We start from the raw sequence: 17,884 nt of genomic DNA, 5'->3' as shown, positions 1-17,884 counted from the left end.
CGCTCAAGCCTCAAGAAGCTTCCATATGATGATTCTCGCAAGTCAGTTCAGCCAGTCGACTACCTTATAAATGAAAGAATTAGTATGGCCCGAGAATGCGATGGAAGCGTGAAATAAAAATTTAAAATCGGTTCAAAGGGGTGTTCCATTTGAAATTCCAGGACATTCTATGTTTGTCAAAAGCATAATAATAAATATATAAACATGCTAGACATTTGGCTAGAAGATAAGACAAAAAGTATAGAAACACAACATGAAATTTTACCTTTTTGTTTCTTTAGAAAAACTACAACGTGAGTTGTTCCCTTTATATTCTCCCATTCCATTTACTGATAATTCAAACGTGAATTCCTCTAAGTTGTCCACACCATAAAATATAAAAGATATAGTTCTTTTTATACTGCTAGATAGAACAAAGAACAAGAAGAAAAACAACTCCAAACACAATACTATTATTTAGTGCTTTTGGATTGTTTTATATTCTATCTTGAATCCAATTGAATATAGATAAAAAAGGAGAATATTTTTGAGAGATTGAGAGCAAATTCGTGGCTTAGGTGGTGGTTATGTTGGATATGTGTGTAGTTCTGTATATCACATACAATTGAATTCAAAATTCAATAGCTTCCAAGTTTACCTACAAGGCAACCTATACAACCACATGTATATAACCTCCAACCATGATGAAATAACTCCTCCATCATGTTCATCATCGTGAGGAGTTTCGATTCCATCTTAACTTTCTCCAAACTCCCTCAAATGAGCTTGGACTTCAAATATGCACCGGGCTTGATTTAATCAAATTAAATCTAGCCCAACCAAAGCCACTGGACAATAATTAATTAAATTTATTTTAGCCCAACTAAGTTCAAGGATTCATTTAATCCAATTAAATAAATTTAAGCCCAAACACTAATTAATTTATCCAATCAATTAAATAAGTCAAATCTAATAAATTAATCCAATTAATTTAAACTTGTTAAGTGCAAAAATTAATTAATCCAATTAATTGATTCTTGAGCCATCCATCAAATGAATTATTAAATAAATGATCCAATCATTAATATATTCTCGTTGAATTAATATAGTTCAATTAAATTAATTCGTTTCTTCTCGAATTAATTCTAAATTAATTCCCCCAATTTCATATTAATTTGTATGTGTCTCTTTAGGTTCACCTTCAGCTGGACTTGGGCTTGTGTTCAACACAATGATTAATTAAATTCAATTTAATTAATTTACTTTCAATTAACCATTAATCAGAAATTTTCATCACCATGGATGGTCTATGGCATTAGAGACTAGGTGAATGTTGGCGTGAACATTTAGGCTCCCAAGTACCGTACAGGTATGGTCCTTTCATATTCATGTCCCGATCTAAGTCTAGGGCATGGAATTGGGCATCTGTTCTAATTCTTGACTAGACACTATGCTCAATAACTCGAGATGCATTTGCTCTATTGATTGACGTAGGTAAACCATTCCTTACTCAACCAATCGTTGTGGCCATAGACTCTAACAGTACGAACCATCTCAAAGCGCATAGAAGCCTCGATTGTCATATACTGACAGGTGACAAATTCTATCTTGGAACCTACCATCCTTACTACATAATCTAATTGCACTGAACAAGACTTGGAATGACCACATCCAAGAAACGGTCATCTTTCGTAAATCCAAGATACAACCATCATATGCATGCAACTGTTATGGTTCCTCAAGTCTAACGACTAATCCCGTACTATCGGAGCCGAGAAGATCTAGCCTCCAAGGCTTCCATATGACGACTTTCCGCGAGTCAGTTCAGTCGTCTTGACAACCTTGTCAACTACCCACTAAATTGCTTAGACGTCCAACATCTGTCACCGATGAAACATGGCACCCATCCAATGAATGCAATTTTAGTGCAAGTGTCAATAGAACTCTCGATGCCCATTCTCGAGGTCCTCGACTTGGAATGTTTCAAACCTAACAATCAGAAGTTGGTTTCATGGCCACCATCTAATGCGCAGCCCAACCACATAGGTTGTATAAATTAGTTTTTGGGCTTTGTTGTGATGTTAAGCATATAAACATAATCAGTGAGCACAACAAATACAATTGTCAAATAATGAATATTCACTTTATTCATAAATAATATTACAATTACACCGAAATTGTCAGAATAGATTACATACTGGCCAATCCAATTGGCTTTTTGGTCACCTATTATAACAGTCAACTAACCCACTAAACATACACAGACGACCTACATCTCCTGTCAGTGAAATGTAGCAGCAGTACTTAGTGCAAGTTTTTGTAAGACCCTCGATACCCTATCACGAGGTCCTAAACTTGGAATATTTCGGACCGACCCTTGGGAATTGGTTTCATAGTTGCAGTAAGGAGAACCCACCTCTATGGGTTTAACCTTTTGACATTGAAACCCCATTCAACATTAGCAGTAAGCATAACAAAACACATTGCCAACTTGATGAACTCTTACCGTATTCATCAATTTAGTATTATTTTGATAAACATCGATGAATGTAAAATAACTAATGTAATTGGCTTTTAGTCACCCATTCTAACACCTACATCCTTGGGATCAAAATCTTTCAGGATAGATCTAAAAGGATGTTTCAAATGACACAAAACTCGTATATTGAGAAAGTCTTGAAGAGATTCAAGATGCAGCACTCCTAAAGAGGATTCCTACCGATGTGATATAGGGTTAAACTGTACATGAAGCAGTCTGCAAAGATTGCTAAGGAGCTAAAAAGGATGTTGGACGTCCCCTATGCTTCGGCCGTAGGCAGCATTTAGTATGTTATAGTGCACTAGGCCTGGCGTCGCTTACGTTTTTTGAGTGTAATGAGCAGATATCATGCGTGTGCCAGGGAGGCACACTAGACTACACCAAGACATATTTTAGTACTTGAGAAGGACTAAAGATATTTTCTTGGACTTAAACGTGGAGAGTTGATACTAGAAAGCTATAGTGATGCTAGCTTCCAATCGGATGACGATGATGCCAAATCACAGTCAGGATTTGTATTCAAACTTAATGGTGGTGTGGTGGCTTGAAAGAGTTTCAAGCTGGATACCACAGCCGATTCCACCACTGAAGCAGAATACATAGCGGCTTCAAAAGTAGCTAAGGAGGCTGTGTAGATGAAAAAATATATCCAAGAGTTGGATGTAGTGCCTATTATTGTCGAGCCAGTAGTTATCTTATGTGATAACAACGAGGCTATAGCACAAGCAAGGAACCGAGATCTCATTATCAATCCAAACATATTCTTAGATGATATCATCTACTCAGAGAGATGGTAGGTAGAGGTGACGTACGGATAGACCGAGTCAACTCAGTTGACAATACAACACATCCGCTGACCAAGCCCGTCATAGAGCGCTCATGCACAAGATCTTGGGAAGATCGGTTTGAGGAATATGAGTGATTGGCTTTAGGTCAAATGGGAGATTATTAGAATAGGTGAGAAAACCAATTATATTAGAGTTTTGTAATCCATTTCTAACAATTTTGATGTAATATAATATATATTATTTGAATAAAAGTAATATACAATCTACGGTATGATTCGTTGTTGTATTTACTTATTATGTTGATGGTTTCTTAATTGCACAACAAAGCCCACAAACCAAATGGATAAGTGCAAGAAATTAGGTTGCGCCATTAATTGGCAGCTATGAAACCAACTTTTGTGGATCGGACCAAAACGTTCCAAATTGAGGACCTTAGACAGGGCATCGAGTGTCCTATAGAGATTTGCATTAACTACAAACGTGTTTTGGCGGTAGGAGACATAGGTCGTCTGTTCAATACTTAATGGGTTGCTTGGCAAAGTAGTCGATTGGCTCGACCAACTGGGAATTCCCAGCTTTGATAGTACGAGATTGGTCCTCGAACTTGAGAAATCATGGCAGTCACAAGCACATTATGGTTGTAGCTTGGATCTAGATAGCAATGTCTATGTTGCAAGATATGGTCATTATAAATATTTTCTAGTGCAGTTAGAATGTGTAGTGAGAATAGTTTGTTCCAAGAAAGAATTCCCCTATCTGTATCACTACAGTAGCATCTCCTATACGCTTTGTGACACGTTTTTCTAAGAATCTTTGGCCAGAGTGACTGAATAAGTGGGATAGATTTCCCCATGACAATTAGTAGGGTAAACGATATGTCTTGAGTTATTGAGTATAGATGCCTAATCAAGGATGGGAACCGATGTCCAATACCATGTCGTAGACTAAGGCGGGAAGATGATCGACGGAAGGACCGTACTCATATGAATTCGATTATCTAAATGTTCATCTTGATTCACCTAGTCTCTAGTGCCATGGACTGTTGCTAGATGGCCACCCATGGTAATGACTATTTCTGGTTATGAGATAATCGGAAATAATTAATTAAATTGTACAATTTAATTAATTATGTTGGGAACATGCCCAAGTCTAGATGAAGGTGAACTTAAAGAGTCACACACTTACCACTAGAATGGGATGGAATTAATTTGAAATTAATTCTAGAAAGAGTCGAATTAATTTAATTGAATTAAATAATTTTTGAAGGGAGTAAATGATTGGATCATTTATTTAGACCAATCCATTAGATGGATGACTTAGAATTTAATTAACTGTATTAATTGAAATATTAAGTTAGTCCTTAAAATTTATTCGACTATTTATTAGGACTTGCTCCAATTTATAAATTGAATTTATAAATTGAAAGAGAGAAAATGAGCATGGATCTTTTAAATGGATTAAAACATTAAAACTTTAATGATAGGGTTATTATTTAATTTGATTTAATTAGGGTCCATTAGATATAGACTTTGTTTAATATTAATTAGATCAAGGCCGGTCCACTAAATACATGCCCAATGCCTTGGATAACATCGGCTAGATCATATATATACCCAAACAACAACCTAACCGATTACAACACACTTCTCCAAGCTTTCATTCCTCTCTCTCTCTCATCAAAGAAATTCAAGAACATCAAAAATGTTAATTTAGTAATGTTTTTTTGATCTCTTCCTATTCCATGATTCTTCTTGCTAGCACAAGAAGATCACGTCCTCCTAATGGGAGCATAAATATCTTTGGAGGATCTCTACATAGAGATCTTGGTCTATTGAAGGGAGGAATCAACGCTTGTAGTCAGTTCAAGAAATCAACGAGGGTATGGTTCTTTTATGCATTCATTCCTTTCTTGTTTTTTCTTGGCCTATGATTTTTTTCTATACAGAATGCCGAGAAAAGTTCAAGGGCACACCCCTTGATCGGGAATTTTGTTCTTGTGTTTTGATTTTATTTTGATTTTTGCGCTTCTCTGACCGATCCACTTCCTTCAATAAATGAAGTGATAGACTTCTTCAGAACTGGAAACATGTTGAAGCAGGTCAATGCTATCTTAATTGCATTGATTCGTAAAGTTGGATCCCCAACAGAGGTGGCTGATTTTAGGGCTATTACCAGTTGTAATGTGCTTTACAAGATAATTACCAAAGTGTTAGTTTAGAAATTAAAGGCGTCATAGATAAAATTACTGGACCTAATCAAGTTGTTTTTGGTCATGGTAGGAAAATCTGTCATAATACGCTCTTGGCACAGGAATTTTTAGCTAGATACAATCATAAGCATCTCCCTCCAAGATGTGCAGTTAAAGTAGATCTAAACAAAACGTATGACATGGGTGATTGGGATTTCTTGGTGGGTGCATTACGCTTATTTAGCTTCCATGATTCGTGTGTCAATTGAGTGAGAGAGTGTGTTACTACAGCAAGTTTTTCCATCTTTGAATGGTGTAATTCATGATTACTTTGAAAAAGCTAGGGGACTTAGTCCCCTACCTTTATGTCATAATTATGGAGGTTCTACAAGTTATGATGAAGGCACAAGCTCAGCATGATCAAGTTTTTGAATACCACTGGAGGTACAAGGAGATCCAGATGGTGATGCTCTGCTTTGCAGATGATATTTTATTGTTTTGCAAAGCGGCATAGGACTCTATTTTCACAGTTATCTGGGATCACTGCAATGAATAAAGCATGGATGCTAAGGCATCTCTGGGATCTGTATAGCATAACTCCTCCTCGCGTTAGGTGTAATAGATCAATAGATATAGGTTGAAGTCCAACACTAGCTGGACCATCAAACCGTCACAAGGAACTTGGAGCTAGAAGAAACTAATCACTTTGAGAATCCAGGTTATGGAATCCAAAGTGGGGGGTGGAAGCAAGTTTATGCTTTGGCAGGACCCCTGGCTGTTTGCTGAACTTTTGATGCACAGATTTCCCAAAGCACCATCAGTTATAGGGTTGCCAGCTAATTCAATGCTACAGTTTGTTATTCAAGATGGTTAGTGGTTATGGACTTCACCTACCTCTTTTGAACTTATGAGCAGTGAGGACCTTCCTTAGATTTTCTATGGCCAAGATTTTGTTCGGTGGAAGGATGCAGCAGGTGAATACTCGGTGACTGAGGCCTACAAACTATTTCAGGCTCCACGCCCAAAGGTTAGTTCAAAGTTTTTTACTTAGGGGCCCTTTCAAGATTGCTAGAAACGCATTCATACTTTGGTTAGCCATTCTTGAACGACTGTCCACTATGGACAAGTCTTGGATGCAAAATCAAAATGGGAAGTTCATTTTGAGTGGCCTTATGGAGATTGAAAGCAAGGCTACAATGGACTAGTAGGAAATGAAGAGGGCAACACTTGAAAAATGTAGCTTCAAGAGCATTATTGGTGGCAATGGTCTATCACCCTATGGAGGAAAAGAAATCAGCAAAGGTTCCTGAATTTTGTTACTGCAGCAGATCAACCAGCAAAGATGATTATGGAGCAAGTTAGGCAGCATATTCTTAGTGACCATTTGTAGCGATGGATGCAGTCATATGTTTTGTATAGACTTTGGCAGATAGCGTGGTAGGCGTATGAGTGAGAATGACAAACTGTACTTCTACGCTTATATTTGCTATTATTTATTAAAAAACATTTTCGCAAAAAAAAAATAGATATATATAGGAAGTAAGAAGGGCATTTTGTTCTATCAATACCAAATTATTTTGTAAAGGGTATTTTTATTATCTTTCATAATTTAGAGGTTAAATAGGACTACATTCATAGTTCATCAGCGTAAAACGTATTTAACCCTAAAATCTAATATTGTTCTTGATTCCATAATCTATTAATTGATTTTATTATTTGATCTTCTCAAATTAAGATTGTGTTTAGCTAAATTTTTTTAAAACATCCTATAAGTTCCTCCATCTCATAAGATATTTTAGGAGCTTATTGTTGGATCATATTTTAAAATAAGCTATTAAAGTGTTTGGATAAACAAGATATTAAAATCTATAAGATGTGAAAATATTTTATAAGATGTTAAAGTGTTTTGCATAATAAGGTTTTTAATTGATAAATGACTAATATGGACATGATACCATTAAATAATAAAAAATGATGAATTATTACCTAAAGTTTTTAATAAAAATAATTATATGTTTTCATGCTAGTTAAATATTAATATAAATATATAATTGATATTTTCTTTGTTAATACAATGATCATTTCTAGTCATATAAGTTTATAATATCTTGAATTTATATTTTTCAATAAATATAATATCAATACTAATCTTATTTTTATTTAACTATAATAATTTATTATTAAATAATGTAGTATTTTTTTAAATATTAGAAAAATTAAATAACAAAAAGAGTTATTTAAAATCATAGAGTGTGTGTGAGAGAGAGAGAAAGTGTGTGAGTGAGGAGAGTGTGAGTGAGTGTGGGTGTGAGAGACACAGTATGTGTCTCAGTGTATGAATGGGGATATTGTTGTCTTATGACATATTAATTTTATACAGTTTCTAAGATCTTATAAAAAAGATAGGAAAATTAACTTTTTTTTAAAGAGCTTATAAGATCCAAACGTCTTATTTTTTAGATCTTATAAACTCTTTACAAAAAATAGTCAAATAAATATTTAGATCTTATAAACTTCTAAGCAACTTAAAAACTATTTTTAGAAGCTTATAAGTTTAGCCAATCACCCTCTATTTCCTTCTAACTCAATAATTTCACATGTATAAGAACTCCACAAGTACCAAATTATTAATTTTAATAAGAATATTTACCCCTATAAAATTTTATTTTAATAAGGATTATCTTTCACTAACACGTACTGAAACGTAATTTCAAAACTTTTATTTACTCTTCCTCTACTACTATTAGTAACGTCTATAAAACATGTTGGAATAGGTGACCAAAAGCCAATTGAATTGGCAATTTTAAAAATTATTCAAATAATATTTAATTAAGCACTATTGTCCCGACAAATACGATAAGTATATATCTTGACGCATGTGTCTGTTGTACCTATCAATTTACATTAAGTGTTGCTTTGACGTCACAATAAATACCCACAAACCACTTAATAACCCATATAGTTGGGTTGCGCATTGGATGGCGGCTAGGAAACAAACTTCTGAGGGTTGGTTTGAAACGTTCCAAGCCGAGAACCTCAAGATTGGGCATCGAGAGTCCTATTGAGACTTGCACTGAGTACTGCATTCATTGGATTAGTGTCGCGTTTCATCGACAACAGACACATTGGACGTTTATGCAATTTCAGTGGGTTAGTTGACAAGGTGGTCAATTAACTGACTGACTCGTGGGATCATCATATGGAAGCCTTAGAGGCTTAATCGGTATGACTTGAGTCCCCAGCTTCGATAGTACGGGAGTAGTTCTCAGACTTGGAGAATCACGGCAGTCACGTGCATACGATAATTGTATCTTGGATTGATTCAAGAGGTGATTATGTCATAGACATGTTCATGATAAGCCTTATCCAGTGCACTCGAAGTATGTAACGAGGACGATGAGTTCCAAGAAGAGGATCCTCCCACTGTCAGTATGTGACGGAGTTATCTCCTATGCACTTGGAGATGCATACACACTTTATGAATCTGTGGCCACAGTCGTTGATCGAATAGGAAAAAGAGGTTCCTATGTAGAGAAAGTTGGCGCAACGCGATCTCATTTATTAAGCATAGATGCTTAGTCCAGGATGGGAACTGACACCTAATTTCATGCTCTAGACTAAGGTTAGAAGACAGTAGATGGAAGGACATTACCCATATGGACTCGGGAGCCTAAATGATCACATGACAATTCACCGAGTCTCTACTACCATGGATCATTGCTAGACGCACACCTATGGTTATGGACTTTCTTTATTAAAGGTCAATCAAGAAATATTAATTAAATTAGATTTCATTAATAATAGTGTTGGACACTAGCCCAAGTCTAGCTGAAAGGTGAATCTAAAGAGTCACACACAAATCACTGAGAAAAAAATAAGAAATTAATTTGAATTAATTCCATGAGGTGTAAGTAATATGATTACTCAGGCATGGGGGTCCATTAGATGGATAGCCCAAGTTTAAATTAATTGAATTATTTAAATTGAGCTTGTCTTTATTTAATTAATAAATTGGATTTTATTAATTAATAAGAGATAATTTAGGCTTGAGTATTTAATTGGATTAAATACCTAGTGGCTCAAATCAATGGAGTTTATTAAATTGAATTTAATTAAAATTCATTGAGAATTGAATTTATTTTACATAAAATCAATCCAATGATTATGGCCTACTAGCAAAATTGTTGAAGGAAAAGTTTACCAAAGAATTACATTTTTGGAAAGTGATAGCTTGGTCATAATTAGACTCTTCTCTATTTGGAATGAATTGAAGAGTTACCTTATAGATAATAGAATATATCCAGACACATTCTTGTTTACAATTTAAGGTATATAAATATATTTTATGTATGATTATTAGGGTAATAATTCATTGCACAACACAACATAAAAAAAATCCTTCTCCTCCTCCATCACCATGTATTTGGTCGCCCCCTTCATCTCACCTAGGGTGAGTTGCTTTATATTGATTTCGTCTAGCAAAGGAATCCCGGGTTGTTACCACGTGATCTTTCGGACAAAATGCATAAAATCCCCCTGTGTTTTAAAAATTATGCAAAAAGCACCCCCCCTATTTTCATAATAGGCTAAAACCCCCTTCCTGTTTTGTTTTAGTTAGCTCACGTGCCATTTTTTAAAATGAGCACTAACGGCATTATTTTTCTTCCTAACTTGACCGTTATAGCCTTGCTGTCTTTACTGCTCTTTGACTACAGTCAAAGAATGAATTCGAAGAGAGAGAAAAGAGTTACAGCGAGACCAGAGAACTACCAAAGTAAAAAAATTAGGGTTTCGTGGGTCTGCGATTGTGAGGGAGAAAACGAGGGAATTTGATCAAAAAACTTGTATTTGTTTACCCTAAATAGAACGAAAAACACTAATTTTAGATTTCGTAGGTTAGATTTAGAGTTTGTGGTCGAGGAGAGGGGAGGTCGTTCGTGGTTGAAGAAGAACTGGTAAGTTTAAATTTTTTTATGTTTTTTGAGAAATTGTTGTAATTCTTGGAGAGATGATGATGATGAAATTTTTACACTTGTATATATCGAAAAATTCTTGTGCTCGGTTCATCTTTTTGGCTGTTTAATGATTTTTTCTAATCTGGGTTTGTTGCAATTTCATTTCCCTGTCTGTAGAAAGTGTGTCTCGCGCTGTTACTTCGTATTTGGTAGAAATAGAAGTCATTCTTCAAATAGTTGTTTGAAGGTGCATTCTTTCTTCGGACTTTTTTGGTTTCTGCAGTTCATCATAGATGTTGTTTTGAAGAAGAATGTATTTCATCGCTGGTTTAAGAAATTATAGAGTATATAAAATTCCTCCAGCGTTTGTGGAGTAGCATGTCCTCTTTCTATATGCTATTTGGTATATAAAATTCCTCCAGCGGAATTGTTTATGAACCTTTGGATTATTTAACATTTTCTCTAATCTTCTCCAAAAAGAATTTGCATACTTGCAAGAAAATGAGAACATGTTTGTGTTTTACTGTTTTTACTGTTTTTATCCCCACCCCCCCATTACTGTGTATTACTGGTTAATCATAGAAAATTTTACAGTTTCTGTAATACTTCATTGTTAATTTTATGTGTTATGACTAAGTTAATTTCTTAATTAATTTGCAGAATATGGTTTTGGGAGACTATGCAGACTTTTTTGTGTGGTTAGGTGGGGTCATAGAATGGGTACCAATTATTAGATATGTCGGGGGGTATATTGTCTTTTTTTCAGGGGTTGATAAAGAAAGATTATTCTATGATAACCTAATAACAATGTACACTAAAGATGGGGGCAAGGGTAGTAACATAGTAATTTATTATTCACTTCCTCAACAAACATTACAAATGTCTATAAAGAAGTTAGAAGGGGATGAGGGTATCAGACAGTTATTAAGAGACTATAAAGGTTGTAATGTTATATCAATTTACATTGAAGAAAAAGCAAGCCCTTTGTTGTCTATAGATGTTAGTGGTAATGTCCTTCATTGTGAAAATTCTGTGCCACTGTTACAATATAATGTTGAACAAACAGGGAATGAGGAAGGGATTGAGGGTGAAAATGAGAGTGCAGGATTTATTTTTGAGGGAGTAGGGGTTGAGGAAGGGGCTGAGGATGAAAATGAGGGTGTAGGAGTGGAGGATGGGGCTGAGGGTGACAATGAGAGAGTAGAGGGTGGAAAAGTAGGGGTTGAGGAAGGGGCTGAGGGTGATAATGAGGGTGAAGGGGTTGAGGAAGAGGTAGGAAATGATGAGTCAGATTCTGATTCATCATTAGTTTCTGATTGCCCTTCATGGATGTTAGAGGATTTAGAGGGTCCTTGGGATGATGATATTTTCACTAGTAGGCTGAAAACTACACAAGAACAATGCTAAAGACTCTAAGGTCTTTAATGAGAGAAAGAAAGAAAAAAAAAAAACAGCAAGAGCAACAAAATGAGAGGGGTGAAGGGACTAGTAGGGGAGATGGACAGTGGTTTATTGATTGTGAGGATGAAGATTTTGGTAATGAGGGAGATGGGTGTCCAATGTGGGATGAGATGATGAATATGAATGAAGTAGATTTGACAGTAGGTATGAAGTTTGAGACAAGAGCCAAATTTAGGGATGTGCTGAGGGATTGGGCTGTAAGGAGGGGATGGGATTTGAAGTTGGTGAAGAATGAAAAACACTTTATAGTTGCAACTTGTAAAAATGGATGTAATTGGAAGTTGAGGGCATCTTCAATCATGAAATCCACAACATTTCAGATAAAGCCTATTAAGGGAGAACATACATGTGCACCTAAAGTTTAAAATAAGCAAGCCAATTACAAGTACATTGGTAAAGTAATTAAAAAGTTTGTAAAAGACAATCCAAATGAGTCTCTTCAATCATTGAAGAACAAAGTCAGAAGAGAATTGCAGATTGACGTTTCAACTCATAAAGTTTACAGAGCCAAAAAACATGCTCTCAAATTGGTAACAGGTGATGTGAAAGAGCAGTATCCAAGACTTTATGACTACTGTCATACAGTAGTCAAACATAATCCTGGGAGCTCTTTAATAATGAAGCTGAACAAAGAAGTAAATCTACCTATGTTACAGAGAATGTATTTTTGCCTGAGAGGCATGAGAGATGGTTTCATTGAGGGGTGTAGACCATTAATTGGGTTGGATGGGTGCTTTCTGAAGGGGTTATTCAAAGGGCAGTTGTTGGCTGCTATTGTGAGGGATCCAAATGACAATATTTATCTAATTGTTGTTGCGTATGTAGAGGTTGAGAAATATGATAGTTGGGAGTGGTTTTTGAACCTTTTGCTTAGAGATATAGGGTCACAAAATAAGAGGGGATGGGCCTTCATTTCATGTAGACAGAAGGGGTTACTAGAGGCCATTGCTGAACTGGCACCTGGGGCTGAACACAGATTCTATTTGAGGCACATGTACAATAATTTTAAAGAAAAATTTAAAGGGCAACAATTGAAAAAGATGTTTTGGAAAGCTGCATCAACTTACAGTGTTAACCAACACTTGAAAACAATGGCTGAGATTGAAAAAATGTACCCAAAAAAAGATGCTGAACAAACACCATACGAATGGTTGACTGAAATACCTCCAGTACATTGGGCAAGATGTTTCTTCCCAACTAAGACAAAGTGTGATGTACTTGTGAATAACATGAACGAATCATTCAATCATATTATCCTGGAGGCAAGGGAATTACCAATAATTCAGATGTTTGAATGGATAAGGAGGAAGTTCATAGGAAGAATTCAAGTGAAAAGAGAGGGGATGGAAAAATACGAGGGGGTTGTTTGTCCTAATATCATGAAGAAAACTGAAGTGCAAAGGCTGGAGAGTAGAAACTGCTTTCCTTCTTGGGCAGGGGAAGACAAATACGAGGTAATGCATTTTATGCAAAATCACATAGTTTACCTCAAGGAGAAGTTTTGCAGTTGTGGCATGTTTCAGCTTGTGGGATATCCTTACTGTCATGCCATTGCTGCAATTGATTATCATAGGCTGAAAGTGGAGGATTTCATTGATGAATGCTTCAAGAAGGAAGTGTATTTAAAGGTATACAACCACATGATCCACCCAGTGCCAGGGATGCATGATTTTGAAGATTCAAAGATGGGAAAAGTGGATCCTCCTGATGTAGTAATCAAGATGGGAAGGCCAAAAAAATGTAGAAGGAAGGATGCAAATGATGTGAGGGAAACAGATTCAAGAAGAGGTCTTACCCACACTTGTGCAATATGTATGAGAAAAGGGCACAATAAAAGAAGTTGCACCAATCCCCCACACCCCAAATCCAAATTCATGCAGGTAATTTTCCGTACTTTAATTATTATTTATTCATTTATTATCTAACAAACATTATTTAATAGCTTTAATTATTTTTGTCTAACTTTAATTATGTCTTTGCAGAATCCCAACCAAGGCAGACAAAGATCCAATAAGTCACATGGTGCATCAGGATCTAGAAGACCTGGTACCCCACCCCATCCACCTTTTGATGAGAATGAGACAATTCAAGAAGAGGTAATACTAATTTAATATCAGCTTTTTGACTGTCATACACTAATTTTTGACTCTTTGTCTTGTGTTGCAGGTACCTCCAATTTATTCCCAACCATCTCAAGATTCCATGCCCGAAATTGCAGTTCAGCACCCACTTCCAGTTCAGCCACCAATTCCACTTCAGCCACCACCTCAAACAGCTCCAAGACAACCTTTTAAGGTACGTAATTTTAGCATATCAACTATGCTTCAATTTATGAGGTTTTTATAATGAAAAATCTACTTTATAGATTCCTAAACAGAGTAGCAGAACAACACCAGGTGAGACTATCACTAGAGGATTGAATGTGCATAAATCATCACATGAACAGGTATATCACTTGTTGTACTAATAAAGTAGAATTTACTGGTTTATTTGTTCACACCAGTATCTCATTTACTATGTTTTAGGTTGTTCATTCAGAGCAAATAACTCAACAACCTGTCCAACAAGAACATCCACAATCCTCAACAGCTTATCAGGTAAATTTCTTAATGTTTCACTTAGTATATGTCCCTTTAACTTTATTACTTTGGACTAAAATAATTTCATGCAACTACAGCAAAAACCTAAAGCTCTTAGAAAGCAAAAAAAGCCAATATCTTCTTCAACTAAATTGCTTAAGAGACAACAACAAGATGCTCCAGATCAGTCCTCCCAATTCAAGAGAAAATATTGTGCAGAGAGAAATCCATCTATTTCTTCACTGATCAAGAGTTTAGCCAACCCATATCGGCCAGGACAAACCAAGAAAAATAATTAAAATACTGATGGAACATCAAAGCCCATAGAAAATGTATGAGGTGCAATTGTAGTTCAATTTTTGTATATTTTGTGATGTTTTAGTGATGGATTTTGCAAAACTCATGGTTGCAAATTAGAATTTTTGGATTATATAGTTGTAAATCAGGATGAAAATCTAGTTGTATACATGTTTCAGTGAATGCACTTTGTCCATTTTGAAGTGAAATGAAATTCATGATGGTTGTTTTTGTTGTTTTTGTTGTTGGAAAATTGTGATGATGCATTGATGCATTTTACTGTTTTTTATTTGTATTATAGGTTCATTAACATTACACTAACAAATTCACTTAACAATATTACATTGACAAATTCATTTAAATAATACAACAATCAAGCAAAATAAATAGCTACAATTAGTGCCTTTAACGTTTTTTGATTGCCATCAAGCTGCTTCACTTTGCCAGTGAGGTCTTTGCATATAGAGATCAGTCCAGAAAATTTCTCTTCCATACCTCTTAAATTTGATTCCACCTCTCCTTCCATTTCTGGCATTTGGAAACTTTGTGAGTTTGTACGAGATACACTGATTGGCTCCAACCAACTAAAAAAATTGCATTGTCCAGCTCTACAATTGCAGAATAATTTTCCTTCACTTTCTTTTGTCGGACCAACAACTCTAATAGCAGCATTTCTTTGACAAAAGCAGTTTGGATTTATTTATCTCAAATCCATAATTTCTTCTCTTTTTGAAGTGGATTTCCTAGAATAGCTCATTCTACAAAAATAAAATAAAAAAAATAATTTAATATAATTAAATTACCAAAATTAAACTGGACAAATGAAATAAAAGAGAAAAAAAAAACAGTTTCATACCTTTTCTTGGGGCAGAAATGGCAAAAGGAAGATACAAAACAAGCAAAAAACCCCTTTGCATGTTATATAGACCCATAGAGGGGTATTTTGGTCCAAAAAGTCATTAAATATCAACCTAAATCGCAGAAAAACACTACCAAACGCAGCAGACGCGCGTCTTCTCCACCTCCCGTTAGTTTCTAACAGAATGGGGGTTTTTTGCTGACTAAAACAAAACAGGAGGGGTGCTTTAGCCTATTCTGAAAACAGGGGGGGTACTTTTTGCATACTTTTTAAAACACAAGGGAGTTTTATGCATTTTGTCCCGGTCTTTCTAGTGGTATCAGAGTCTGGTTCGATGTACAGACTATAGGTTTTATTTGAATAGGCATGCCAACGTGTTTTAACAGCTTTTAAAGCATGTTTTAATTGCATACTTTATTGATAAATATGTGTAGAAATTAATTTGCTTAATTTTTTGATTAATTAGAGATTTTAATTTTTAATAAAAAATTGAATTTTTCTATAAATACTTGATTTTTATTTTTTCATTTAATGTGTGGAATCAATAAAAAATTTAAGCACTATAGCAGCACATTGTCGGCCAGTGCTGTATAACGTGCGCGCACGGGCAGTGTTGCACGCTGGACAAGCATCGCGCACATGCGTGCAGGCAGTCTTCAACCGCACACAACCGTCTGCTTGCGTGCGTGGCCGTCTGCGGGCTGCTACAGGCTGGCGATGGTTGGCTAAGCCATTTTTCGCCATTTCTCCAGAAAATTGGATTTTCTTATTTTCTGCACATTTTTTTGAAAATTGTTAAGTTTTGTTGATTTAATGCTGGATTAAATTGAATTTTTTCTAATATTAAATTGCTTTATTAATTTGGTTTATTTTTGTGCATTGGATGCACATATTTTGATCATCCTTTTTTTACAATTTTAAACTTGTGTTTTCTGCATATAATTATTTTTGATAATATTGGATATCATGATTTTTATTATACATGAAATATATCATTTTTTATGTCTAGCATATTTAGTTGGATTATTCTATTTATGTCGAGGTGGGCCCTGTTAGAATAGATAACCTGAAAGTCAATTGTATTGGTATGCTTGTAATCTATTCTGAAAATAACTCAATTTTATGTAATATTATTCATTGAATAAGATAAGTATTCGCTATTGGCGTTTCATTCGTTGTGCTCATTATATTTATGTTTGCGTTTGTCTCAAACATCACAACAAAGCCCACAGACCACCTTGAACAACCATTCAACAGTTGGACTGCGCATTAGATGGTTGTCATGAAACCGACTGTTTAGGGTTGGGCTTGAAATGTTCCAAGTCGATGACCACGAGAATGGGCATCAAAGTGTACTATGGAAAGTTTCATTAAGAGCCGCATTCATTTTATGAGTGTCGTGTTTCATCGGCGACAGACGTGGGACGTCTATGCGATTTTAATGGGTCGATTGACTAGGTGTCGAATCGACTGAATTGACTCGCGGGGATCATCATATGGAAGCCGGGCTTGGTCAGTATGATTTGAGTTCTCGGCTCCGATAGTACATGAGTAGTTCTCAGACTTGTAGAATCACGACAGTCACGTGCATGCGATGACTATATCTTAGGTTTATGCGAGAGGTGATCGTGTCTTAGACATGGTCATCATAAGCCTTATCTAGTGCATTCAAAGTATGTAGCGAGGACGGTGAGTTCCAAGAAGAGGATATGTCCCTTGTCAAAACATGATAGAGATATCTCCTGTGCACTTGGAGATGCGTCTACGCTCTATAAAGTTGTGGCCACAGTCATTGATCGAATCGGAAGAGGAGGTTTCTATGTCGAGCAATTTGGCGTAACGCAATCTCAAGTATTAAGCATAGACACTTAGTCTAGAATGGAAATCGACGCTCAATTTCATGTCCTAGACTAAGGCCGGGAGACGGTAGACGGAAGGATCATACCCGTATGGACTCGGGAGCCTAAAAGTTCACATGAATTTTCACCTAGTCACTAATGCCATGGACCGATGATAGACAGCCAACACTTGTGATGGGTTTTTTTTATCAAGGGTTGATAAATAATTATTAATTAAATTAGATTTTAATTAATAATAGTATTGGATACTAGCCCAAGTCTAACTAAAAGGTAAACCTAAAGAGTCACACATTAATCACCGAGAAGGGACGAAGAATTAATTAGGAATTAATTCCGTAAGTAATTGAATTACTTATATATGAGAGGGATCCATTGGATGG

At 35.6% G+C, this 17,884-nt stretch overlaps 1 protein-coding gene across 7 annotated transcripts; it reads left to right on the top strand.

The window, feature by feature from the left end:
* The first annotated feature begins 4,915 nt into the window (after positions 1-4,915).
* On the top strand, positions 4,916-14,920 carry LOC105162263 (uncharacterized). 7 transcript variants are annotated; one of them, XM_088884556.1, is made up of 9 exons: positions 4,916-5,185; positions 10,395-10,449; positions 11,110-13,364; positions 13,434-13,790; positions 13,893-14,006; positions 14,077-14,205; positions 14,276-14,356; positions 14,436-14,507; positions 14,588-14,920. In XM_088884556.1, exons 3-9 carry the CDS (start codon positions 12,528-12,530, stop codon positions 14,786-14,788), a joined length of 1,791 nt encoding a protein of 596 aa, XP_088740682.1. In that variant the 5' UTR covers positions 4,916-5,185; positions 10,395-10,449; positions 11,110-12,527; the 3' UTR covers positions 14,789-14,920. The 7 variants fall into 7 exon arrangements, 6 of the variants coding, with proteins under 6 accessions (XP_088740682.1, XP_088740684.1, XP_088740673.1 ...); XR_016067242.1 differs by having other exon boundaries at positions 4,918-5,185; positions 11,110-13,790; positions 14,449-14,507; positions 14,588-14,603; XM_088884547.1 differs by having other exon boundaries at positions 4,919-5,185; positions 11,110-13,790; positions 14,288-14,356; positions 14,588-14,915.
* The last annotated feature ends 2,964 nt before the right edge of the window (positions 14,921-17,884 follow it).

The sequence above is a fragment of the Sesamum indicum genome, linkage group LG1, assembly GCF_026168435.1.
Source record: "Sesamum indicum cultivar Baizhima isolate 11 linkage group LG1, ASM2616843v1, whole genome shotgun sequence".
Classification (NCBI taxonomy): Eukaryota; Viridiplantae; Streptophyta; class Magnoliopsida; order Lamiales; family Pedaliaceae; genus Sesamum; species Sesamum indicum.
This window is presented reverse-complemented; position numbering and strand designations above follow the sequence as displayed.